The following is a 21,199-nucleotide window of genomic DNA, read 5'->3' on the forward strand; positions in this document are numbered from 1 at the left end:
CCCATCACCTTTGTGTTGTTGCAGATAAGACCTGAGCCAGGGAGAGCATCTTGAATTTTTCCTTTTGCAAGAAGCAGTTGAATCTAGGTTAGGACGGAGGCCCCCATCCTTCTTTGGCACCAGAAAGTAGCGGGAACGCAATCACGACCTACTTATGATGCTGGGTCCCTCACGATGGCTCCTTTTGCCAAAATGGCCAGTACTTCCTGTTGCAAGAGCACAAGGTGGTTCAGTCAACCGATCTGGGGGCGAAGGGAGTGGCGGCAGAGTTTGCTGGAATGAGAGGGTGTACCTCCTTTGGACAATCAAAAGCACTTGTTTGTCCAATGGCATATACCTGAATTGGTGCAGATGGTGTAGGATACTGCCGCCAACCGGGGGGGGGGGGGGGGGAGTGGACAGCTTTGGTGCACCTCTCGCTGTGGGCTCTACAAAGTTTGTTGGAGCCACGTCCGCTGTCATGAAAGGACTGAGCCTGCTACCTGTGGTGGCTAGGTGGGAAAGGGCATGGCTGACAGCCCCTACCGTAGACCCAGAAGGGGCCATGGTGGAATGCGGCTGTTGGGGGCTACAGCGAGCCCCAACAATATAGCATTGGCCCTACTATACTTGAATCTTTTCAAGGCCTAATCTACCTTGTCTCCAAAGAAATGAGTCCCATCGAACGGCATGTCCATGAGAAAAGGCTTGGAGATCCCCTGAAAAGATAGTATTCCTCAACCAAGCGTGACGTCTCAGAGCTACCGAAAAAGCAATAGCTCTGTCCAGTGAGTCAGTTGTATCTAACCCACATCAAACAGTAAACTTTGCTGCATCTCGTCCGTCAGTGATAGCTTGGAAGTGTGTGCCCCGAGGTTCATCCGGGGCCAAAGGCAGCATTTCTGCATCTGTATCCCACACAGTATGGGAACAACGACCCAGTAAGCATGTGGTGTTCATGGATCATAGTGCCAGGCTGGTGGAAGAAAAAATCCTCTTACCGGTATCCAGCCTTTTGGATTCCCTATCATGTGGTGTGGTAGGGAACGTGCCGGTATTGATTTGGGAAATTGAAGCCTGGATCACCTGGCTGGCTCTCAGCGGTGGGATGTTGAGGAAGGCAGGCTGGGTCCCTGGGTGAGGAGCGATGGCGGTGAGAGATAGACCTATGCACAGGAGTGGCTTTGCAGGGCTTGGCCCAGGCACCCATTAGGACATTGATAAGGATTTTTTTTTAAGGGAAGTAGGGCTTCTGATGGGGATACCCCGGTTGAAGCACCTCTGTCAAAATGCTCGTTTTGAGCTGAACTGTGTGCAGCTGTAGGTCCATGACCTCAGCTGCCCCCCAGATCACTATCGCGAAGGAAGCCAATTTCTCCGCAGCCAACGTGGGAGAAGAGAGGAGGCCAGTGTCTGGTGAGGTATCCAGACTACTGACATAAGCCAGGTCCTCACACCAGTTTTTATGAGCCATTGGCTCTGCTTGGGTTTTAGTATAAGAATAAGGATCCTCATATCCCCTGCCCTTCATTGTAATAAGGGCTCTGTCTCCAATCCAGGCCGTGTGGGTGTAGGCCTGGTTGGTGCCGGAAGCGATGTCATGCGTCGCTGGTTCAGCTCTGTATCGGAGTCAGTAATCACGATGGGTTTGGTGCCCCTGAAGGGCGCGGCGTCTATGGGAACTGCGCCACTGGAACAGTCCCCGGAGGTGGTCGCAAAGCCCTAGCTGTGACTGATCCAGATTCACCAATGGATCCCAAAGGGTCGACTGGCGCTAAGAGCAAACATACCAGCGAAGCTCCAGTCGAAGACCCTTACAAACCCATGGGAGCCAAAGGTGCTCCAGATAGGTTAGACGACCCAAAAATGAGGCTCATGGCCTCAACTCTCAGAGTTAGGCTGAGGTTGATCCGGCAAATTTGGGGAAGCAGGGAATGAGTCCAATTTCTGATGCTGGCTGCACAGGGACCAACTACGAGCAGGGTAAGGATTTGTGGCGTCATTCCCTCGGTACGCTGAAGAGTGGGAGCGACAAGGGGAAGATGAAGATCGCTTTGACTTCTTTTTATGGGACTTACCAGAAGAAATCCTGGAGCAGTACGGGGACTGATACATATGACTCTGGGAGCAGACCGAGACCTCTCATGAGAACGGGATCTGGAGCAGCACAGAGTGGCGAGACAGGCAGCCAGATGCTTCAAGGCTCGTAATCAAATGGTATTCTGATTCATGGCCTCACACTCAGCGCACGATGCAGAGTTGGGGCCTTTTTCAAGACACCACAGCCAGACCAAGTGGGGGGAGTCTGTCACTGACATCAATCAATGGCAGGCTCCATAAGGTCTGTAGCCAGTGGGCTTTTTTGGTGGAAAACTGTTTAAAAAAGTATCAAAAAAAGGCACACTATTCATCCACAAGAAGGTCGAAATCAGTCCAAAAAAAACTCACTGAGGGGAGCTTTATCCGGATTGATGGCGCGGAAGAGAAGGAACTGAGGTCAATGCGCTGAAGTGACACCTATATAGGCACTGCGCATGTCACTTTCAGCATGGACAACACCACATGGAGCCAAACGACGCCACCTACCAGCACACCAAGGGGATTGCTGACAAAATTTCCAGATCCAGTCTGATGCCTGGGAAATATTTTAAGGTAAGTAATCTGCGGCTAAAAGTCTCTACCAGATAAAAGCCTTGTGTAACAGATGGCCATTTTTTGTACAACTGTAGCAGGCGCTGCTGGTACCTCAAAAACGGGTCTATATTTCTACAGTATCATAATCCAGACCTACAGTAATCTACCATCCATGGGTTAGTTTATTCTGTGCATTGGTATATTGGCTTGGTTTAGGCATAGCATAGAAATACTTTCTTGAAACACACAATAGAGCTGTGTGGGTCACAATTTTGGTCCCCTGCCCTGATGCACAGATGCAACATAGTTCTGAATTCCATGCAACAATCCTGGATAAGGTTTGCACCGTTCAACCTCAAATTACCCCCAGAAAGAGACTTGCCCTCTTGTTTTCCCTCTGTGCTCAATTGATAAGTTAAAAAAATGTGCCGCTGAGAAATGTTTCTCAAAATCCGCTATGGTTAGAGAGTGAAAGGGCCCTCAGACAATCCAGATGACAAGTTACGTACCAAACATCTCTCTGAGGCATGTTGACATGACAGTACTTTTTAGCACTGGATAAAGACACGCACATCACCTATAATTTTGTTTAGGTTACTGGAACACAAAAATAAGCTTCCCTCGCGCGCGAGGGGGGGGGGGGGGGGGGGGGGGGGGGGAAGAGACACTTTATAAAAGTTTCTTCAAATGGATGGCGCAACGAAATCCCATCATGGTGCACAAATGGGGGAATAAAACCGTTTATTTCCACTTCGTACAACATTCCATTTAGGGAACTCTTAATCTTGGGGGGTCGCAATACAAAAAGAAAAATAAGAGCACTGCTGGTTGTCAAGCAGCGGAAACTGGGAGGTGCCTCCTCCGGGTAGTCATCAATGGATCACTGCTGTCATCAAACTACTGCACACAGTGAGACACTCATGGCTTTTGTGCAGCCCTGAATATCCATTAAGTGACTAACTGTAGTTAAGCCCATGACGTGTATGTGTACAGATGCATATAAAGGTTACATACTGAAAACAGATACTGAAAACACACAGGAAAATAGACGGATTGACATGCGTGCTATTTCAAAATATACTGTGTATGTGACAAATGGCTTAAACAAAAAATATTTTTGGATTGAGATTTCATACGGCCACTTTTAATAACATTTAACACCACACGGCCCATTATGTATGCGGGCACACGTTTAGTTTCAGAATAATATTACAATTTCGTTTCTTTAAGGTACATTGTGGTTAACAAACGCATAGCATAGCATCCTAAGCCGAGGAACAAGAGGAAATAAAAGGGATACGTACTTTCTGCGGCTAGAAGTCCTAGTAGGAAGGCAGCGTTGGGACAAACAACAAACAGCGTCAAGATATAAAAAGCAGCAAGTAGAAAACATGCAGACAAGCACTAACCACACAAGCAGAAACACTCGTATACATTTGCAGAGCTGTACAACATTTCTTACTCCTCCTAGCTACGAGTATTTGCCACCCACCACCTGAATTGAAAATAGTTACCTTAACGGCCATTCGCTGTAATGGAAGGAGGCGCAAGTGAAACATCCATCTTAGACATAAAGCAGATACAACTTCTGGTCGCGCACGATATGTGTGGCTAGATGCATTCTGGTACTTTAAGGCCCATTACTTTTCAACATAATTTGCATAAGTCAAATATAGTTCTATCACGAAAACCTTCATTTGCTTCCAAGTATAACCTTTGACCTGCGGGCTTTGCTGTTCTGCAGCTCTTTAGAATAGTTTCAGTGCTCCATGCCAGGTGTAACGCTGATGCTACCTCCTGTATCAAGTTCAGTAACATACATACCCCAGAGAAGGACAGAGCCTTGCGCCGGCAAGGGGGGAGGGCAAGAAATGTACACAATCTTAGGCAGCGAGCCACAGTTTCAAGCAGTTGTATACCTTCTGGATGACCTGAATCCAAGAATGGCCTTGCATAGGCTGCTCATAGGCTACCCAAGGTGGAGAGCAGCAAGGAAGGCGCAGAATATGCAAAGGTGGAATGTGAGGGAAGCAGAATCCAGCCCACGGCCAGCAGCAGTTAAAGGACCTCTCACTCTGACCTTATGCCAGGGTGAGAAGGGCACCCGTGGCAGTGATTCATCAACACAGCAGGAAAGGGAGCCCCATTGCTGCGCATAACTCTTAAAAGTGCTCAGCTCCTAAAACATTAATCTCACTCTCTGGTGATGCTCCTACAAACTGCATACCCCGTCTTTTTTAATTCCCTATTTCTATTGAATTCTCCATTTTAACAGTATGCACTGCATTGTTTTAGGTTCATGACAACTTTGCTCCCACTGACTGCATCCAACAACTTTTCTATTAGTAACTGAAATATAGTTGGATACTTAATTTCTAAGAATCATTCTCATAGAAATTGCAAAATAAAGGTTGAAATAAATACCTACTGTTAATCTATTGCACAACAATGGTCACAATAAACCTCTTCGAACAATAAAGTGCTATCAATTAGTGCAAAAAACAATTGCCTTAGGGAAAGGGACGGGAAACTAAATACCATAGAAAAGTATACAATTAAAATTATGCTATAGAGAGCCAAGTACAGCAAAAGGAAAGTGGAGATACAGTGTAAAAATTATACACGATTATGACATTGGGCATCATTAGACAAGGTGGGGCTAATAAGACTTAAAAAGAAAGTGAATTCAATTTGTCCAAATAAAAATATAAGTTATACACTAGCTATCACTAGACGGGATAAACCTACTCAATCCTATAAATAAAGCACTTTCAATGTGTGCACATAGCATAGTCGCAAGATAAAGGAAATGGAAGAGTAACAGAAGAAGTCATAATAAATAAATTGCATTAAGATATTAGAACATCCTGGGGTTAACAAAATTAATTTATACAAAGTTCAGCACAAATTGTTTCTGCATTAACTTGATGAAAATTAAAGAAAGAGCTACTCCAACCAACATCAAATGATTTAAAAGCAAACACGGTATTTAAAGCTACTTGTCTGGTATAGCAGCCATACTTGAAATTCACCAGCCGTAAAAACATGTTCTTTCCATTTGTAAATATTTGCAATGTAATAAAAAATGCACTATGCAATGTTGAACATTCAGATGACAGAAGCAATGGCCTCTAATCAAAGCAATGTTGTCTTCAAACCGCTGCCTTCGCTATATGAGGTCAAGACCTGTCCTAATTCTCAAAATAGATTCCTTTAGATTCTTATCTGGAATTGCTGATAAATAGGGCGGAAATACCCTCCGTTCAAATCCAGTGATGGACGTCTCCCACTCATTTTTACAGGCCAGACACAGTCTTTTCATCTACTAGTTTTGAAATGCCTCTTCATTTAGCATTCGTTTAATCTTGGCCACAGATATCGGTTGATCAAGTTCAAGAATATTATGTTACAGCTCGGAATGGCACGCTGTCCACATCATGTCATTAAAAAGCCTAACCAAGCCCACAATTATGGCTCTCCGCGTTTTACAGATCGCCTATCTTCCATCTGACTGCTATTTAACAAGTGGAGAAAGCACATGGTGCTGACCTTGGCAAGCAAGTTCCAAGCTGTAAAACTCCCTACAAATCCTAGAGTCTGGCTCATGAAGCTCATGGGAAATGAAAGAAGTATTTGCGGCAAGTGCTTTTTATACGTTTCCAATCCATCACTGCATCGAGAGAAACCAGTTCAGCCCCATTATGACAATGACATATTAATTATCCAAGGACCACTATTAAAATAAAAAATAACCTCCCTAATTCTTTGTTGATAGCTGCCCTGGTTAGTTTTAAGTAACTTATTGCTTTGAGTACCCTCTGCCATATTTGCCATCGTGGAGGTATCTGCTGTTGATTCAGTGCCCCCTCCTGTGACTTTCCATTGCCTAATGCAAAAATTCCTATAAGAAGTAGGGTTACCAACCAAGGTCTTCCATCATAATTTTCTTCGGGTAGTCATCCTCTGCGAACAGAAGCTTTGTGCCCTTGCAGACAGAAGAAGGTTCTGATAAGTTGGTCCTACACTTTTAGTGAGCTGTCTGGGTATGGTACAACAGATTCATTTTTTCATAAACCGTTCAAATAAAACAAAGTTTATGAGCATCTGCAAGAGTCTGTCATTCAATTCTTCCAAACTATTTCTGTGCCAAGCTATACTCCTATCTGGGATCCATCTCATTCATGTTGCTCAAAAAGATGTGCGAAAATAGCCTCATGCTATTTTGTGGCATCCATCCCACAACAAAATCCACCTGGTGTAACTGAATGTAGTCCCGTATCATCAAAGCCAATCTTTTGGCCAATATCTTAATTTCTATATTAACGAGATAGGCTTCTAGTTGGCAATTTAGGACTTGATTAGTGACGCTTTAAACTACAATCCCTGCGCAAACGTCTGTATGCACTGGTATTAAACAGGTGCACAAAAGATAGGACTGTTCGTTAAACCTGAGCAGGTAAAATGTGCTGAATTAAACAAGGGTATTTACCAGGAAATGCAGATTTTAGTGCACTAAACCCCAAAATTGGCATGTTATTTGCCAAAGACTCGGAATATGCGTAATTATGGCACCTGATAAATTCTAAACACCTTGGTGTCAGATTTTTATTGGATTTAATAATTATCGCATCCAATGGGGCCTGCATGCAATCAGGTCTTAAGTGTGGTCTTGGCCCAGTTTTGGCAGTACCATGATAACTGTCCGGTTGAACTTTCTTCAACACTCCAACCTCAGTTTCTCAAAAAGCATGACCAATAATAGTTTTACTGTTCTAATACGTTTTACACAATTTCTTTGGGAAGACATCTTCCCCTGGCGCGATACTTGTAGCTAGTTGTCCGATTTAAAACTTCGAGCTCCACCTTTGGTAGTCCCTAAATTCCACATACCTTTCAATGTATAATAATTTCTGGTAAGAGAAAGCAAATTCCTAGAGAATATTTTCGGGCCTTTAGCAACTCTCCTGTTTCTGTTAAAGGCAGAAGTGGAATATTGTACTGTACAAAAAAAAAATAAGGTGAGGCTGTGCTACACAGACTGCATTTCTGCTACCAAGAAGTGCACATGTGGTGATTGCAACAGCAATACCGTCCAGGAATATTATCAGGAGTTGTCTGGAACACACATGAGAATTATATGAACATTATAGAAAGTTATATTATAGTGAGATTTATTATGATATAATGATCCATTAAGAAACGATACAAAACGATTATTTACATTCAATTTACAGAAACAAAACAGAATATATTGTCACAGCAAGTTTTAGCAGCTGTTTTACAGCAGCCAGACAACGTATTTTGCATACACTCAGTACAGAGAATTCAACGTGCTGTTAGAAACTATATAGGTGTTTCTGTATTTTGGAAATTATTCTTTGATACATTGAAACATGATGGATAAGACCAACACACGTTTTGCCAGATTGACTTCTTCAAAGCCATCAATGATTTCAAGCCGTAAATCAAAGATGGCAAAATAAAAACTACAGAAAAGACCCACTGTCTTATTCAGTCAAGCCTCCTACACAAGCGCTGAAAACAAAATTAGATTGTAATATAATAACGAGCCATTTACCAGTCTTGTTTACACAGCAGGCAAACACATAAGAAATACCACATAGACAATGCAAAACTGAAGGAGGTAACTGAAACTGTCCAATAATGGAAAAGATGAAGAAAAGCCTGTTTATGCAAATTACTTTAAAACCAATTAAAGTAATCAAGCAAACATTGGTTGTGAATTGCATGCATTACAGAATGACAATTACAAATAAAGCATCAAACACCTGCGGGGATACACCTGCTAAAATAAAAGTAGAATATTTTCCAATTAATACACAAACCCTCTCTTTAAAGAGGACATAGAACAAGGAACGTTACAAAAAGTCTTAGACAGCAATAACGGATATCCCAGTGCTAGACGTCAATACCATGCTAATACTCGATTGTACCACAGTTGAAGTGGATGCAAACCGGGAACTGCATCTCTCACGTAAAACTGTCGGTTCTGATGGGGTTCCCACCTCTTTCCATACAAATACCAACAAGGACTCTGGATATATTCTTCAACTATGGGGAAGGTAAAGTCTACTATGATGTAATCTATAATTTCACGCAACGCAGAATTTTACAAAGATCCAGAATTTATATCGCTCTAATAGAGCAATCGCATTTTAAAATGTGTACGAAAATGGTTGTAAAACACAGAACAGAATTCACAGGCATAAAAGGGAAACATCTGGATGATGATCAATGACTGACATACCTCACAAACAATACAGCCCACGGTTATCGTGTCTCTTGTTACCAAGAAGCCAATCAACTAGAATTCTAGATATAGTTGGCTTTTGCTAAATCAGTTTTAGCTAACATCCAACCCCCTTTGACATGAACTACCATAAATATACAAGATTTGAGTTGGAAACTGAAAATTTGGGAAACTGAATTTGATCACCTGGGGCACAAGAGGAAGAGTGTGGTGTAGGAACGTATAGGTTCACAGAGGCGCATAGCACAGTCTGCGGTGCACAAACAAACTGCTCCCTACTCTTTCATTTTTAAAAGCAAGTAACGGGCAGAAAAGTCCCCTCTTAGACCACAACTCCTAGAGCGATTCAATTCACACTACGCGCCTTCATGAGTGGTAGCATCTCGCAGGAAGTACACTCCACAGCTGTTGTGTAAAAAGGCAGATACACGATGAGAGTGCATGGTCTTTTGCTTAGTTTTCTATTATTTTTGTCCTCTTCTCGGACAAGGAAGTAGTAGAAAGCCTTGTGATCGTTGGCTTGCCAGACACGAGGATTGCACCAAGGAAGCCAGCTGTGCCCTAACATTTACACAGCTTAGTCAGCACCCACACAATCAAGCGACGTGCTACAAATAAATATGACTCCTCGAGAAAGAACTGAGCTATCCAGCAGATTTGAGCGTGCATAAAGAGAAAAAATGTATTAACTGCAAAAAACAGAAATTTACAACAAACACCCATCTCAGAATAAGCATCCGTTCAAGATCGAGTAAAGCCACAACAGTCAGTGAAGACACCGCAGGGGCAGGGTGCTTTGCCATCTTTATCTTCCGCTGCGGGTTCAAGCCTGCTTTCCTTCCTCTTTATAAATGGTTTCACAATATAAAGAAGAAATAGCACAACCATATGCAAAAGTGATGCAAGGAGACCAAGACGTGATGCATGCGGTTTAAACAGAGCAAATATAATGCCTTAGTCAGGTGGTAAAATAAGCACAATTGTTTTGACGCATGCACTCAGTAGGACAACATAAGACGGGCCAGAAAAGCTCGGTCAAATGTGTCACAGCTTTCCAAACTGACAGTATCATTGCTCTCCTTGTTGTAGCGGACCTCGGGGACAAACGGGCACCGTGCGGGGACAAGGTGTGGGTCTGGCATGTGGTTTTAAATGACGAGGCATTTATTGAAATCGGAAATTGACATTTTAATTTAGGCCTAAAAAGAGAATGAACGTCTACCCTAAACTGTTGCAATTCTTCGCTGCCACATCCATTTTATATAGGATGCAATTAAAATACGATGCTACTGTAAGGGTCTACCAAAAGGCCGATTTTCTTTACAGATTTTATTTCTAGCGGACGACTCAATATAACGTTTAGAAAGCCACCCTGATTACTAAACGGTATATTAAGGGGCACATTCAAATATACAAGTGCAAATTTTACCACCACAGTGACCTGAAACGTCTCAAATATTCCTGAAGCCGATTACTTACTCTTATCCAGATTCACAGCGTCTCTCTTTTAGAATTTAATTATCTTTTCGCGAAGGATTTCCTTCTACCTTTGGAGTAGATTTCTTACTTTTTGGTGTTTCAAAAAACAATCCCAGGAGTAATGTTGGAAACTTACGATAGCCGTAGATTCCTATAGTACTCATTGCGCAAAATGTACTTATGTGGAAATCTGAATTTGCACATTCAAACATTTTTCTTTGTGAAGATACCGCTTCCCCTACAAGCCTATAAAAAATGTGAACTTTAATTTCCTTTCCCACCAGTAAACACATTTGCTACTGCCTTTCACAGGCAAGCTTAATTTGTGCCGGTGGCTGCAGGTGGTGAGCACACCCGGCAACCCATAATACTCAGCACTGCCGATGCCGAGCTCCTAGGAAAAACTCTGGGCCCCTGTGACTTTTATTTTTGTAGAAGAGTAAGGTCTGTTCATGGAAGGAATTTTATGTATGTTTCCAGGATGAAAATGCTTATGAATAGCCACAAAACTACTGGGTTGTTGGCACTCATAATATTTTTCAGGCCACCAATCCCAACTCCCAGTAACACCCTTTTCCAAGAACTGTATTTAGAGTGGTGGAAAAATCCTCTTAATGCCAAACGCAGAGGCCGCACTGTCTTCCACTTCACTACACATTTTCTGTAGCTGAGATGTGAAACCAGTCAGCACAGTGAGTGCACTGGGGGGGGGCAAGAGCGTGCTATCAGGCGGCATGGGTTTTTATGTCGAGTGTGGGGGCCAGGCAACACGGGCGTAGAGAGTAGAAAACACACCGAGAGGGGGACTGAAAACAGCGCAGTCATGTTGAAAAGTAACAAAAAAAGAGTGCTTGCAGCCAGTAGGAGACTGGCCACAGGAAGCAGTATTTGGTCCAGGCTCCATGGCGGGACAAAGACTTGAAGCCTAGGAGGAAGATGGAGGTGCTGGCCAATAGGAACCAAGGAAACACGAGTGACGTGGGAGCCAACCAATAGTAAGCAAAGGTAATTAACGGACTGGCACCAAGTTCCTTTTAAGATTTTTTTATTTAAATACAAAAGATTTGGTAAGCAAAGGCAAAACCAGAAAGTCATAACAAGCATTCACGGAGGATCAAGAATACCCAACTGGTCTTTCTGCACTAAGCAGGGTATTTGGACAGCATTCTACTACTGCAGTCTTAATATGCTCATTGATCCACAAAATACCTAAACACGATCCCCTTTCCAATACTTCAAACATTCAGAGGAAATTTTTAAGAAGGCTGGCGAGTGGGACAAGACTTCTGCCAGGACCCCACAGTAGCCAAAGGGAACTGGAATGCAGCTTACACCCAGGCTCTCAAAATATCCGATGGAGATTGGGACAGCCCCACACAGTAGTCCAGCCTAACAAATGCTTGTACGAATAGGTTTGTTTGTGTTATATTTTTAGAAATTAAGAATGGGAGGTAGGACTCTGCCTGGCTTAACCTGCTCATGAATTATGGAGGCCCAGGCCTACAATGCTCCAGCACTTCAAACACCTTGTCCTCCCCATGTGGTCTGGCTTGCTTTCATTTAGCAAGGTACACCAGCTTATTTGTCAAATAATTCCTGGGTATTTGACAAGCAAGGGAAAAGGTTATAAGTACTAGGGTCATTTATCATATGATGTGGCAACCAAGGGAATGTTATTAGGGAAGTAGTTTGACCTTTTACGAATATTCACTTCCAGTTTTTGTTCCTTTAAATCTTCGTTCTCTTGCCAATTTGTTACGGGGTCCGGTGATTCACTGCTTTATTCTCAGCCCCAATCTACTCTTACACCACAGCAGTTAAAGAAACGTTTTCTTAATATTAGGAAAGTATCAAAATACTCCAACATTCCCCAACTCTGGTAAGCTCTCAAACAGATGACAAATGAAACCTCTAGCCCACCTAACTGCATTTCTTCATTTTTCTTGAATATTATTTACTGACAAAGAGCAATAAACCTGCACAAATTACATTCTTCAACCTCAAGGGTAGTCTATCTACCACATTCATACAATTTTTGATACAACTGTGTTACCTAGATTAACAGGGTATTTCAAAAGATAATCCACCACAGAGCTGTGATATACAGAACTGAAAAAATACTATTTTAATAATATTTCAGTTGTCACTGTCACTCAGATGGCCATCCCATGCCCTTCACCTATAGGTGAGACTCATAATGACTTATTAGTTTATTGAGGAAAGACACCCACATACATGCCATATACCGTATTGAAACGAATGACATCAGCACAGCAGCTGCAGCAACATACGCTAAGAATCTTCCATGCCAAAGAGCATGATAAAACACTCCTCATTCAGTGGGCATGCTCTCTTATTGAAGTTTACTGGAAAGAGAATGTATCCTTGAGCAAAGGTAGAACTAAGATGCCCATAGACGAAACGCGTTACTTACCTGTAACAGCAGTTATCCAGTATTGGTGTCTTTCATAGATTCACATGCCTGAATCCTTCCCCGTCGTCGAGACGGGAGCCTCCGGTACATAGAAAAGTAATGTCCTATAGACATACATAGAGAAAACTAGGCCTAAGGGCCTCCCCTTAGTAGCCTATCCTTGTCCTTATGTAAAAAGGACCAAACTCTTAGAGCCAGCCAATCAGCTATCACCTCCCTCTAGAACCTTCCTGACAGGAGCCTCAGTCCCTCAGATTTTCGTACGCACCAAGCTAGGTAGGCGTAATACAGTTAGAGAGAGACGTGAGTCCTTCCAGGGGAGGCGGGAGGGTTGCATGTGAATCTATGAAAGACACCAATACTGGATAACTGCTGTTACAGGTAAGTAACGCGTTTCTTATCCAGTATTCGGGGTGTCTTTCATAGATTCACATGCCATATAGTCATTTTAGATAATACACATATTACCATGCGACTTTGAAACATTGGCATACATCAATATATCATAGCAGCTAGAGATGTGCATACCAGGATGGCGGGATGTTGGAAGGCTCACCTCACTGGAATAGATGGCGAAGCACCGCCTGGCCCACTGCTGCATCCTTCAGATGTTCAGCATCCAGGCAGTAGTGTCTGGAGAAGGTGTGCGGTGACTTCCACGTCGCCGCTCTACATATGTCCAAAATCGGCACTCCAACGAACAGCGCTGCTGATGTGGACATCGCTCTGGTGGAATGCGCTTCAACCTTAGCTCTCAAAGGCCGTCCGGCCCCGTCATGGCAGAATGCTATCGCTGAGGAGATCCACCTTGAGATGCTCTGTTTCGTTAGAGGCATACCCATCCTTGGCCTACTGTAGGCCACAAATAGCTGTGATGACTTCCTGAAGCTCTTTGTTCTGTCTATGTAAAATTTTAGACACCTTTTGAGGTCCAAGGAGTGTAGCATCCTTTCTGCTGCGGTGGTAGGGTTTGCAAAGAAGGAACCTAGAACCATCGGTTCATTAAGGTGAAAGTCTGAAGGCACTTTCGGTATGAACTTGGGATTTGTCCTCAGCACCACCCTGTCCTGTTTGAACTGCATGAAGGGTTCCTGAATGGATAGAGCCTGTAGCTCGCTTACTCTCCTGGCAGATGTTAGAGCGAGCAGCAGAGCCGTTTTCCATGAGATGTACTTGATGGATGCTCGATGAATGGGCTCAAAAGGGTGCTTCATGAGTTGGTTAAGGACTAAATTGAGGTGCCATGTCGGTGGGACCCCTCTAGGTCTTGGGAAGGATCTATATAGTCCCTTTAGGAACTGCTTGATAAGCCTATTGGACCAGAGAGACGGTCCTTTGTAAGTCCTGGTGAATCGTGAAATGGCCGCCAGATGCACCTTTATGGATGCGTGCGCCAATCCTGACTGTGTCAAGTATAGTAGATATGGCAATATCTGTACGGGTGTGATATGGAGTAGTCTCAGGCCTTTCTCTAAACACCATGTGCAGAATCGTTTCCATTTTAGAGAGTACGTCTTGTTGGTACTGTCCGCTCTTGCTTTTGCCAGCACGTCCCTGTATTCCTGCGGGATGTTTAGATGACCGAACTCTCTGTGCTCAGGAGCCAGGCCGATAACCTGAGCGATTGCAGGTTCGGGTATTGCACCTGCCCGTTGGACATTGTCAGCAGGTTCGGGTGCTGCTTCAGACGAATCGGTGTCCTGATGGAGAGGCGATGAAGATCCGAGAACCAGTGCTGCCTCGGCCAGAACGGGGCAATTAGGATCAGGGTACAGGGCTCCGCCTTCATCTTCCTGAGAACCCTGGAAATCATCGGAAACGGTGGAAAAGCGTACGCAAATACGATGAACCAACCTATGGAAAAAGCATTTCCGAGTGACCTTGGTTGGGGACGCCAGCTTGCGTAGTTTGGCGTTGTCCCTGGTGGCAAACAGGTCGATTCCTGGGACTCCCCATTCTGAGAATATGTGATCCAGCGTACTCTTGTCGAGCTCCCATTCGTGGGAGAGGGATTTCTGTCTGCTTAGGGCATCCGCAATGGTGTTGTCCTTGCCCGGGACATAGTCCACCCTGAGCGTGATCCCCTGGAGTACAAGCCAGTTCCAGACCTTTTGCGATTCGCGTGATAAGAGTGAGCGAACGCGTTCCTCCCTGTTTGTTGAGATAGTGCATCGTCGTGGTGTTGTCCGTTCTGACGAGCACCTGGGAGTTCTGGATGCGTGGTAAAAAGGCTTCTAGCGCCAGATACACAGCCCTCAGTTCCAGAAGATTGATATGGAGTTGCTTCTCCTGATTTGTCCATTTGCCGCTTACTTGGAGGTCCTGTAGGACGGCTCCCCAGCCTTCTAGGGATGCATCGGTGGTGATCACCAGAGGTGCTGCTGGAAGTAGGAATGGCAGTCCTATAGACAAATTCTTGTGATTTCTCCACCATTCCAGGCTCTTGGATATTTGCGGTGTTATCTTCACAATGTCTTCGAAAGAACCTGTACTCTGTGTCCATTGGTTCGTGAGGGCTTCTTGCAATGGACGCATCCTGAGTCTGCAGTGAGGGATGAGGAGTATACAAGAAGACATCATTCCTAGGAGTGATTTGTAGGTTCGAACTCTTAGGGACTTCTTTGATGCCACAGTCGTGGCCAGAGAAATTATTTTGTTTTTCCTTTCCTTTGAAGGAAATGCCCTTGCGCATTCCGTGTTCAAGGTCGCCCCGAGGAAGGTGATGTTTCTTGTTGGGGACATGCAGGATTTCTCGTGATTGAGAGTCAATCCTAGTTGTTGAAAAAAATTGGTGCAGGCGTTGGAGGATTCGGTCGCGCCTGCAGCTGAAGGTGCCTTTACCAGCCAGTCGTCGAGGTAGGGGAAGACTTGGTGACCCATCTGACGCAGGAAAGCTGCCACAGGTGAAAGGCACTTGGGGAAAATCCGCGGTGCGGATTTGAGGCCAAACGGTAGGACTTTGAATTGGTAGTGCTGTCCTGCCACCTCGAATCTCAGGAATTTTCTGTGCCCCTTGAGTATCGGGATGTGGTAGTAGGCATCCTGGAGATCCAAAGATGTCATAAAATCTCCTTTTTCTAGAATGCCTAGTATTTCTTGGATCGTCACCATCCTGAACGACTGACTCTTCAGGAAAGAGTTGAGTGCCCTGAGGTCTAGTATGGGCCTCCTCTTTTTCTCCTTCTTGCGTATAAGAAAGAAGCGGGAATAGAATCCTTTCCCTCTTTGAGACGATGGAACTCGCTCGATCGCTCCTTTCTTCAACATCGCAGATTTTTCTTGGAGCAGCAGTCGTAGATGTTTGTGCGGAAGCCTGCGGGGAGGGGTTGCAGGTGGGATGGTGGTGAATTCCAGGGAATGGCCGAATCTTATTAATTGGAGTACCCAGCGATCTGTGGTGATGAGATGCCAATTTTCTAGGAAATGGGTCAATTTTCCTCCAATCTTTAATGAGGGATATAGTTGCTGGACTGGCTGGAGTAATTGGTCACTGGCGTCCGCCAGTGCCCCTCTTCTGGTTTTTGCCCCTGAAGTTTGATCTACCATAAGAAGTCTGACAACCTTGTTGCTGCTTCTGTTGGTACTGGGATTTATTCTGGTAGGAATACGAGGACCTATTTTGATAGGATCCCCTGTAGGAGGACTGGCCCCTGGATTTGTTGCCTCGAAAGGACTGATTCCTTGCCTGCAAAGTACCAAGTGCTCTAGCAGTATCAGTGTCTTTCTTGATCGCTTGGAGCGCCTCGTCAATCTTGTCCCCGAAAAGGTGTTGGCCGTCGAAGGGCATGTCCAGCACCTTCGTCTGCACCTCTTGCCTGAATGATGTTGCCTTAAGCCATCCCTGACGGCGCAGGACTGCTGCCCCAGCTAGTTGTCGAAAGCCCGTCATGGCCACATCTATGGCACAATCAATGATCTCAGCTGCTGAGGTTTGGCCCTCCGTAAGCAGTGCCTTGACCTCCTCCTGAACTGTGTCTGGCAGTTCCGCTATATATGGGGCTATATCTTCCCAAAGCTGGCGGTTATAACGCCCTAACAGGGCTATGGAGTTGGCCACCTTGATGGTCATGGCCGATGTCGTAGTAAACCTTTTACCGATTGTGTCCAACTTCCTGCCTTCCCTGTCCGGTGGGGCTGACAGAGGAGAGGAAGTGTTGCGAGAATTCTTTTGGGCCGCCTGGGTTACGACCGAATCCGGTTTCGGGTGCCCATTAAGGCAAGCTGGCGCCGTGGTTGGAGCCTTGTATTTTTTATCCAGGCGTGGAACAACCGCAGGTACAGAGGCCGGCGTCAGCATCAGTTTCTTTCCCTGGTCCCAGAGAAAGTCTATTATTGGGATCGACTTCGTTGTCTTCTTTGTTTGCTCCTTGAAGTCATGTAAGAAGCACTCGGTCTCAGTCGATTCCATCACCATATGAAATCGCTTCGCTGCTCTTTCCACTATTCTATGGAAACCGCCAAAGTCCACTGGCGGTGAATCTGCTTGGCGCGGTTGGGGTGAAGCTGGGGAAGATGCCACATACTCTTCCTCCTCATCGTGATCCGTGTGGTCTTCTTGGACTTCCCCCTCTTCCATTTCTTCAGCCTCCTCATCTGATGATTCTATCACCTGAGGTGGCACTTTCTCATGGCGTACCTGAGTAGTTGGCCGTGTCTGTTTTGGGGCTGCCGCTGATGTATTTGTAGTAGGCGTCGGGCCCCCTGTCTCAATTGCCGGTGATTCCGGGAAACGCTGTTTGTAGTCCTGGATAAGGTATTTAAGGTCATTTACAATTGACACGGGAAGGCATACCATCGGGGTGACCTCCGTGCGAACCTGAGCTCGGAAAGAGTGTTCCTGGTAGCTCATCTCCTCCTGTTCTTCGTCCGTGCTCTGACATTTCACGTGAAGGTCTGAAGGGGAAGTAGCCTGATCCAGGAGTTCTTCTTCAGATTCCTCACTCTGGAGAATCTCCGTAGGCAAATGAGTTTGCACCTTACTTGGTGACGTTGTTTCTGGTGTAATCTGCTTCTTGGTCAGTTTGCCAGACACAGAATCTTTTGCAGGATCCCCTGCCGTCGTCCTTGGTGTTGTCGACGGTGGTAGGGTCAAAGACGACGTTTCTATCTGCTTGGATTTCTTCCATGGCTCAGTAATGACCAAGGTCGACGACGATTCCTCCGTCGACGATACCCTCGTCGACGGCATGACCTTCGTCGACGGTGCCCCCGTAAACGATATTTTCTTCGTCGACGATGATTTCGTCGACGATGCGCTCGTCGACGATTCATTCCTCGTCGACGTCTTCGTCGTCAACACTCCCGTCGACGGGGGGCTCTTCATCGATGTCGTCGACGTCGTTGTCGACGAGCTTTTGGACGTCGACGACGGCTTTAGCAGTATTATAGATGGAATAGGTTTACCTGCTGACTACGATGAAGGAGTGGTCGTCGTCGACGAGAAGACCGACAACGCGGTCATCGTTGACACAGTCGTCGTCGCTGTGGGGACATAAACTGGTGCCCCAACTCTTTTTTGCGCTGAGGAGGATGCCGCAAGTTTGCTGGATGACTGGGTAGGCTTCTTAAAAGCCTGAGAATCCTTTTCAGACACTGAAGATTTTGTCGATCTTGCCTCTGAAGACTTCTTTTGTGCCTTCATAGGAGGAGTGTCTGAGGGGCCTGGGGACGCCACTCTTGGCCTCTTCAGAGAGACTTCAGAGGTCCTTGAAAAGCTTCCCTCTGAGGATACCACATTTTCCCTCTCCTTAAGCCTGTCCAGCCAGATGAGCAGGCGACCCTCTCTGTCCCTCAAGGTCTTGTGAGGGAAAGACCTACATATCTTACAGTCTTTAGGTATGTGGTCAGGATAAAGGCAATATAGGCAGAGGTCATGCTTGTCATCCACATGTAGCCTTTTCTTCCCACATGAAGAGCAGGCCCTGAAAAGGGCTTTCTTCTGGGATTCAGACATGCCAGAATTTTGAAGGAATAAATCACTTACTGCAGTGATAAGTGGCTTGAAGTAATCCTGTTCAAGTTTTTGAAGAAAGAACTCACTTTTAAAAGTGAACAAGTTGGTTTTGAAGAGATCCTGAGGAGAACTCAGGCTGGAGACTCCCTAGCACAACGTGCGGTAGAAAATCTGAGGGACTGAGGCTCCTGTCAGGAAGGTTCTAGAGGGAGGTGATAGCTGATTGGCTGGCTCTAAGAGTTTGGTCCTTTTTACATAAGGACAAGGATAGGCTACTAAGGAGAGGCCCTTAGGCCTAGTTTTCTCTATGTATGTCTATAGGACATTACTTTTCTATGTACCGGAGGCTCCCGTCTCGACGACGGGGAATGATTCAGGCATGTGAATCTATGAAAGACACCCCTAATACTGGATAACTGGTAGTGCTGCCACTAGAAGCACCTGACCTTCCGATCTGGACTGGTACTGACCTATCACTTATTGTATGGTAGTAGTGAGACTCACAGCGGTTCTTGCAGGGAAACTGCAGCTGAGCACTCATTGGACTGATGGATACATTCTGATAAACTTTATCTTCCCTAATGTCACACAACATCCTACTTCCAAAATCTGCAATCTTATTAGGCATCTGACCCTGAACACCCTTGATGCCACCAAAACACTTAGAAAGACCATGGTCACCTCAAAGTATGCTTGGCAAAGTACACACCCTGTGTAAAATATTGAGCTTTCTTTATGACCTATATCCATGCTTTATTATATGTACCACTTGCTCAGTCTGGGATGCCTTTACCGGTTGCAGTCTCTCCTAATTAATGCTTTTCCCCAATATATTGGATCTCCCAAGACTTGCTTCCTAGGGCATAACTAAATGGAGAGCCAGAGAGCGGCAAAAGGGATATCTTCTTAAGTTTCTCTCCCTTTGGTCTAGCCACCTCAGAATCTTCCAGCATACTGCATCTCTCAGCATATTAGTTTAGATCATAAACACCTTGATCAAATCATTTATACCAGGAAGGTCAGGACCTCAATCCAATATAGGTTAGGTAACTCAGAACTGATGAACAGTTTAGGTGTTGGTACTATCAGACATGATAGAGTCCTATTTAGATGTACCATCTCTGGGAGTGTAAAGATTAATAGGAGTTTCAATGGGGATTTAAAGAGATCCGACTATACCAAAGATGAAGGTCTAATCTTGAAAATAACATTAATATTTCTCACAAATGCTTCAGATCGCTTTGAACACACAAACACTTAGAAACATTGTCCGGCAAATACAATGCATTCAGTAGTTGCTATTCAACATTTACTATGTGTACAGCATCCTCTCTCTGATATGCAAGTGATTTCGTATAAACCATCTGGCAGCCAAATGGCTGTTTTACAAATCAATACCAATTACTGAGGAAGGCAAACATTGTTTAACATTAGAAATAGAAGAAAAGCTTACACTATATAAATTACCTGAGGATGTAGGGTCTTCAGAGAAGTCAGGCAACTCTTCAGGAGGATCTCCGTAGAAAGAGTTAAATTTGTGGCTAGAAACAGCTGCCAGTACCGCACCCTATGAAAGAACGGTTCAAAAGATCAGTTACACACTGCACAGTCTTAACTCGGAGTTTACACACTTTATAAAACAATGTAGTATAGCCAAAGGACACTGCTGATTAGAAAAAGTTACCTACCTTCAGTAATGCCTTCTCTGGTACAGACGATCTAGCTGCAGATTCCTTACCTTTGAATTATTCCCAGGCACCAGACTGGATTGGGATTTTTTTTTTACAGCAGTACCTCTGCGCGTCGGTAGAGAGCGTCGATCAACTCTGTAACATTGTCGTCCAAATGGCTGTTACATTGTCAAAGACAATATAAGCCCACAGCTGACGGCAGTTTCTTCTGTGACTACTTTCTGTGCTAAAACGCTAAGCCACTTATAGAAACGGTTATAAAAACAGCGTGCCCATAAAGAATAATCTTTTCGAAAAACGCTTACATTAATTATTATTGGTTGTTTGGTATGTCTTTCTTTGTTTCTTATTTTTTTAACCAACGAAAGGCACGCTGTTGCATAAAAGGGATTTGGATGAAAAGAGAAACCATTCGCATAGTATGGAGGAAGGGTGGGTCGGTAAGGAATCTGCGGCTATATCTGGTCTCTACCAGATAAGGCGTTACCGAAGGTACATAACTAATTCATCTGATAGAGAGATCTAGCCTCAGATTCCTTACCTTTGAATGAGCTATCCAAGCAATACCATCCAGGAGGAGGGTCTGTGAACCATTTCAAAGAAAGATCGCTAACTGGGCTATCTGCTCTGCATAAGAAAGAGGGCCTGCTTGCCAGGAAGGGAGGGTGAGGAAGAAAACATCCCACCAGAAAACTTGGGTAGAACCCCGTATGGACCCGAATCCGCAGCTGAGCAAAAACATTGGAGAAAAACGCCAT

General features: G+C 44.8%; 1 protein-coding gene across 10 annotated transcripts in view; it reads right to left on the reverse strand.

The window, feature by feature from the left end:
• CASK (calcium/calmodulin dependent serine protein kinase) overlaps positions 1 to 21,199 on the reverse strand; it is a 1,269,229-nt gene that overhangs the window by 515,165 nt on the left and 732,865 nt on the right. For 6 of the 10 annotated variants that reach the window (XM_085622941.1, XM_085622948.1, XM_085622947.1 and 3 more), the window contains exons 10-11: positions 20,218 to 20,317; positions 3,918 to 3,935 (exon numbers count right to left, since the gene is read on the reverse strand). In XM_085622941.1, coding sequence (XP_085479067.1) covers positions 3,918 to 3,935; positions 20,218 to 20,317 — 118 coding nt within the window. The remainder of the gene's footprint in view (positions 1 to 3,917; positions 3,936 to 20,217; positions 20,318 to 21,199) is intronic. The other 4 variants (XM_085622943.1, XM_085622946.1, XM_085622949.1 and 1 more) reach the window with 1 other exon arrangement.

This window comes from Triturus cristatus, chromosome 8 (assembly GCF_964204655.1).
Source record: "Triturus cristatus chromosome 8, aTriCri1.1, whole genome shotgun sequence".
Classification (NCBI taxonomy): Eukaryota; Metazoa; Chordata; class Amphibia; order Caudata; family Salamandridae; genus Triturus; species Triturus cristatus.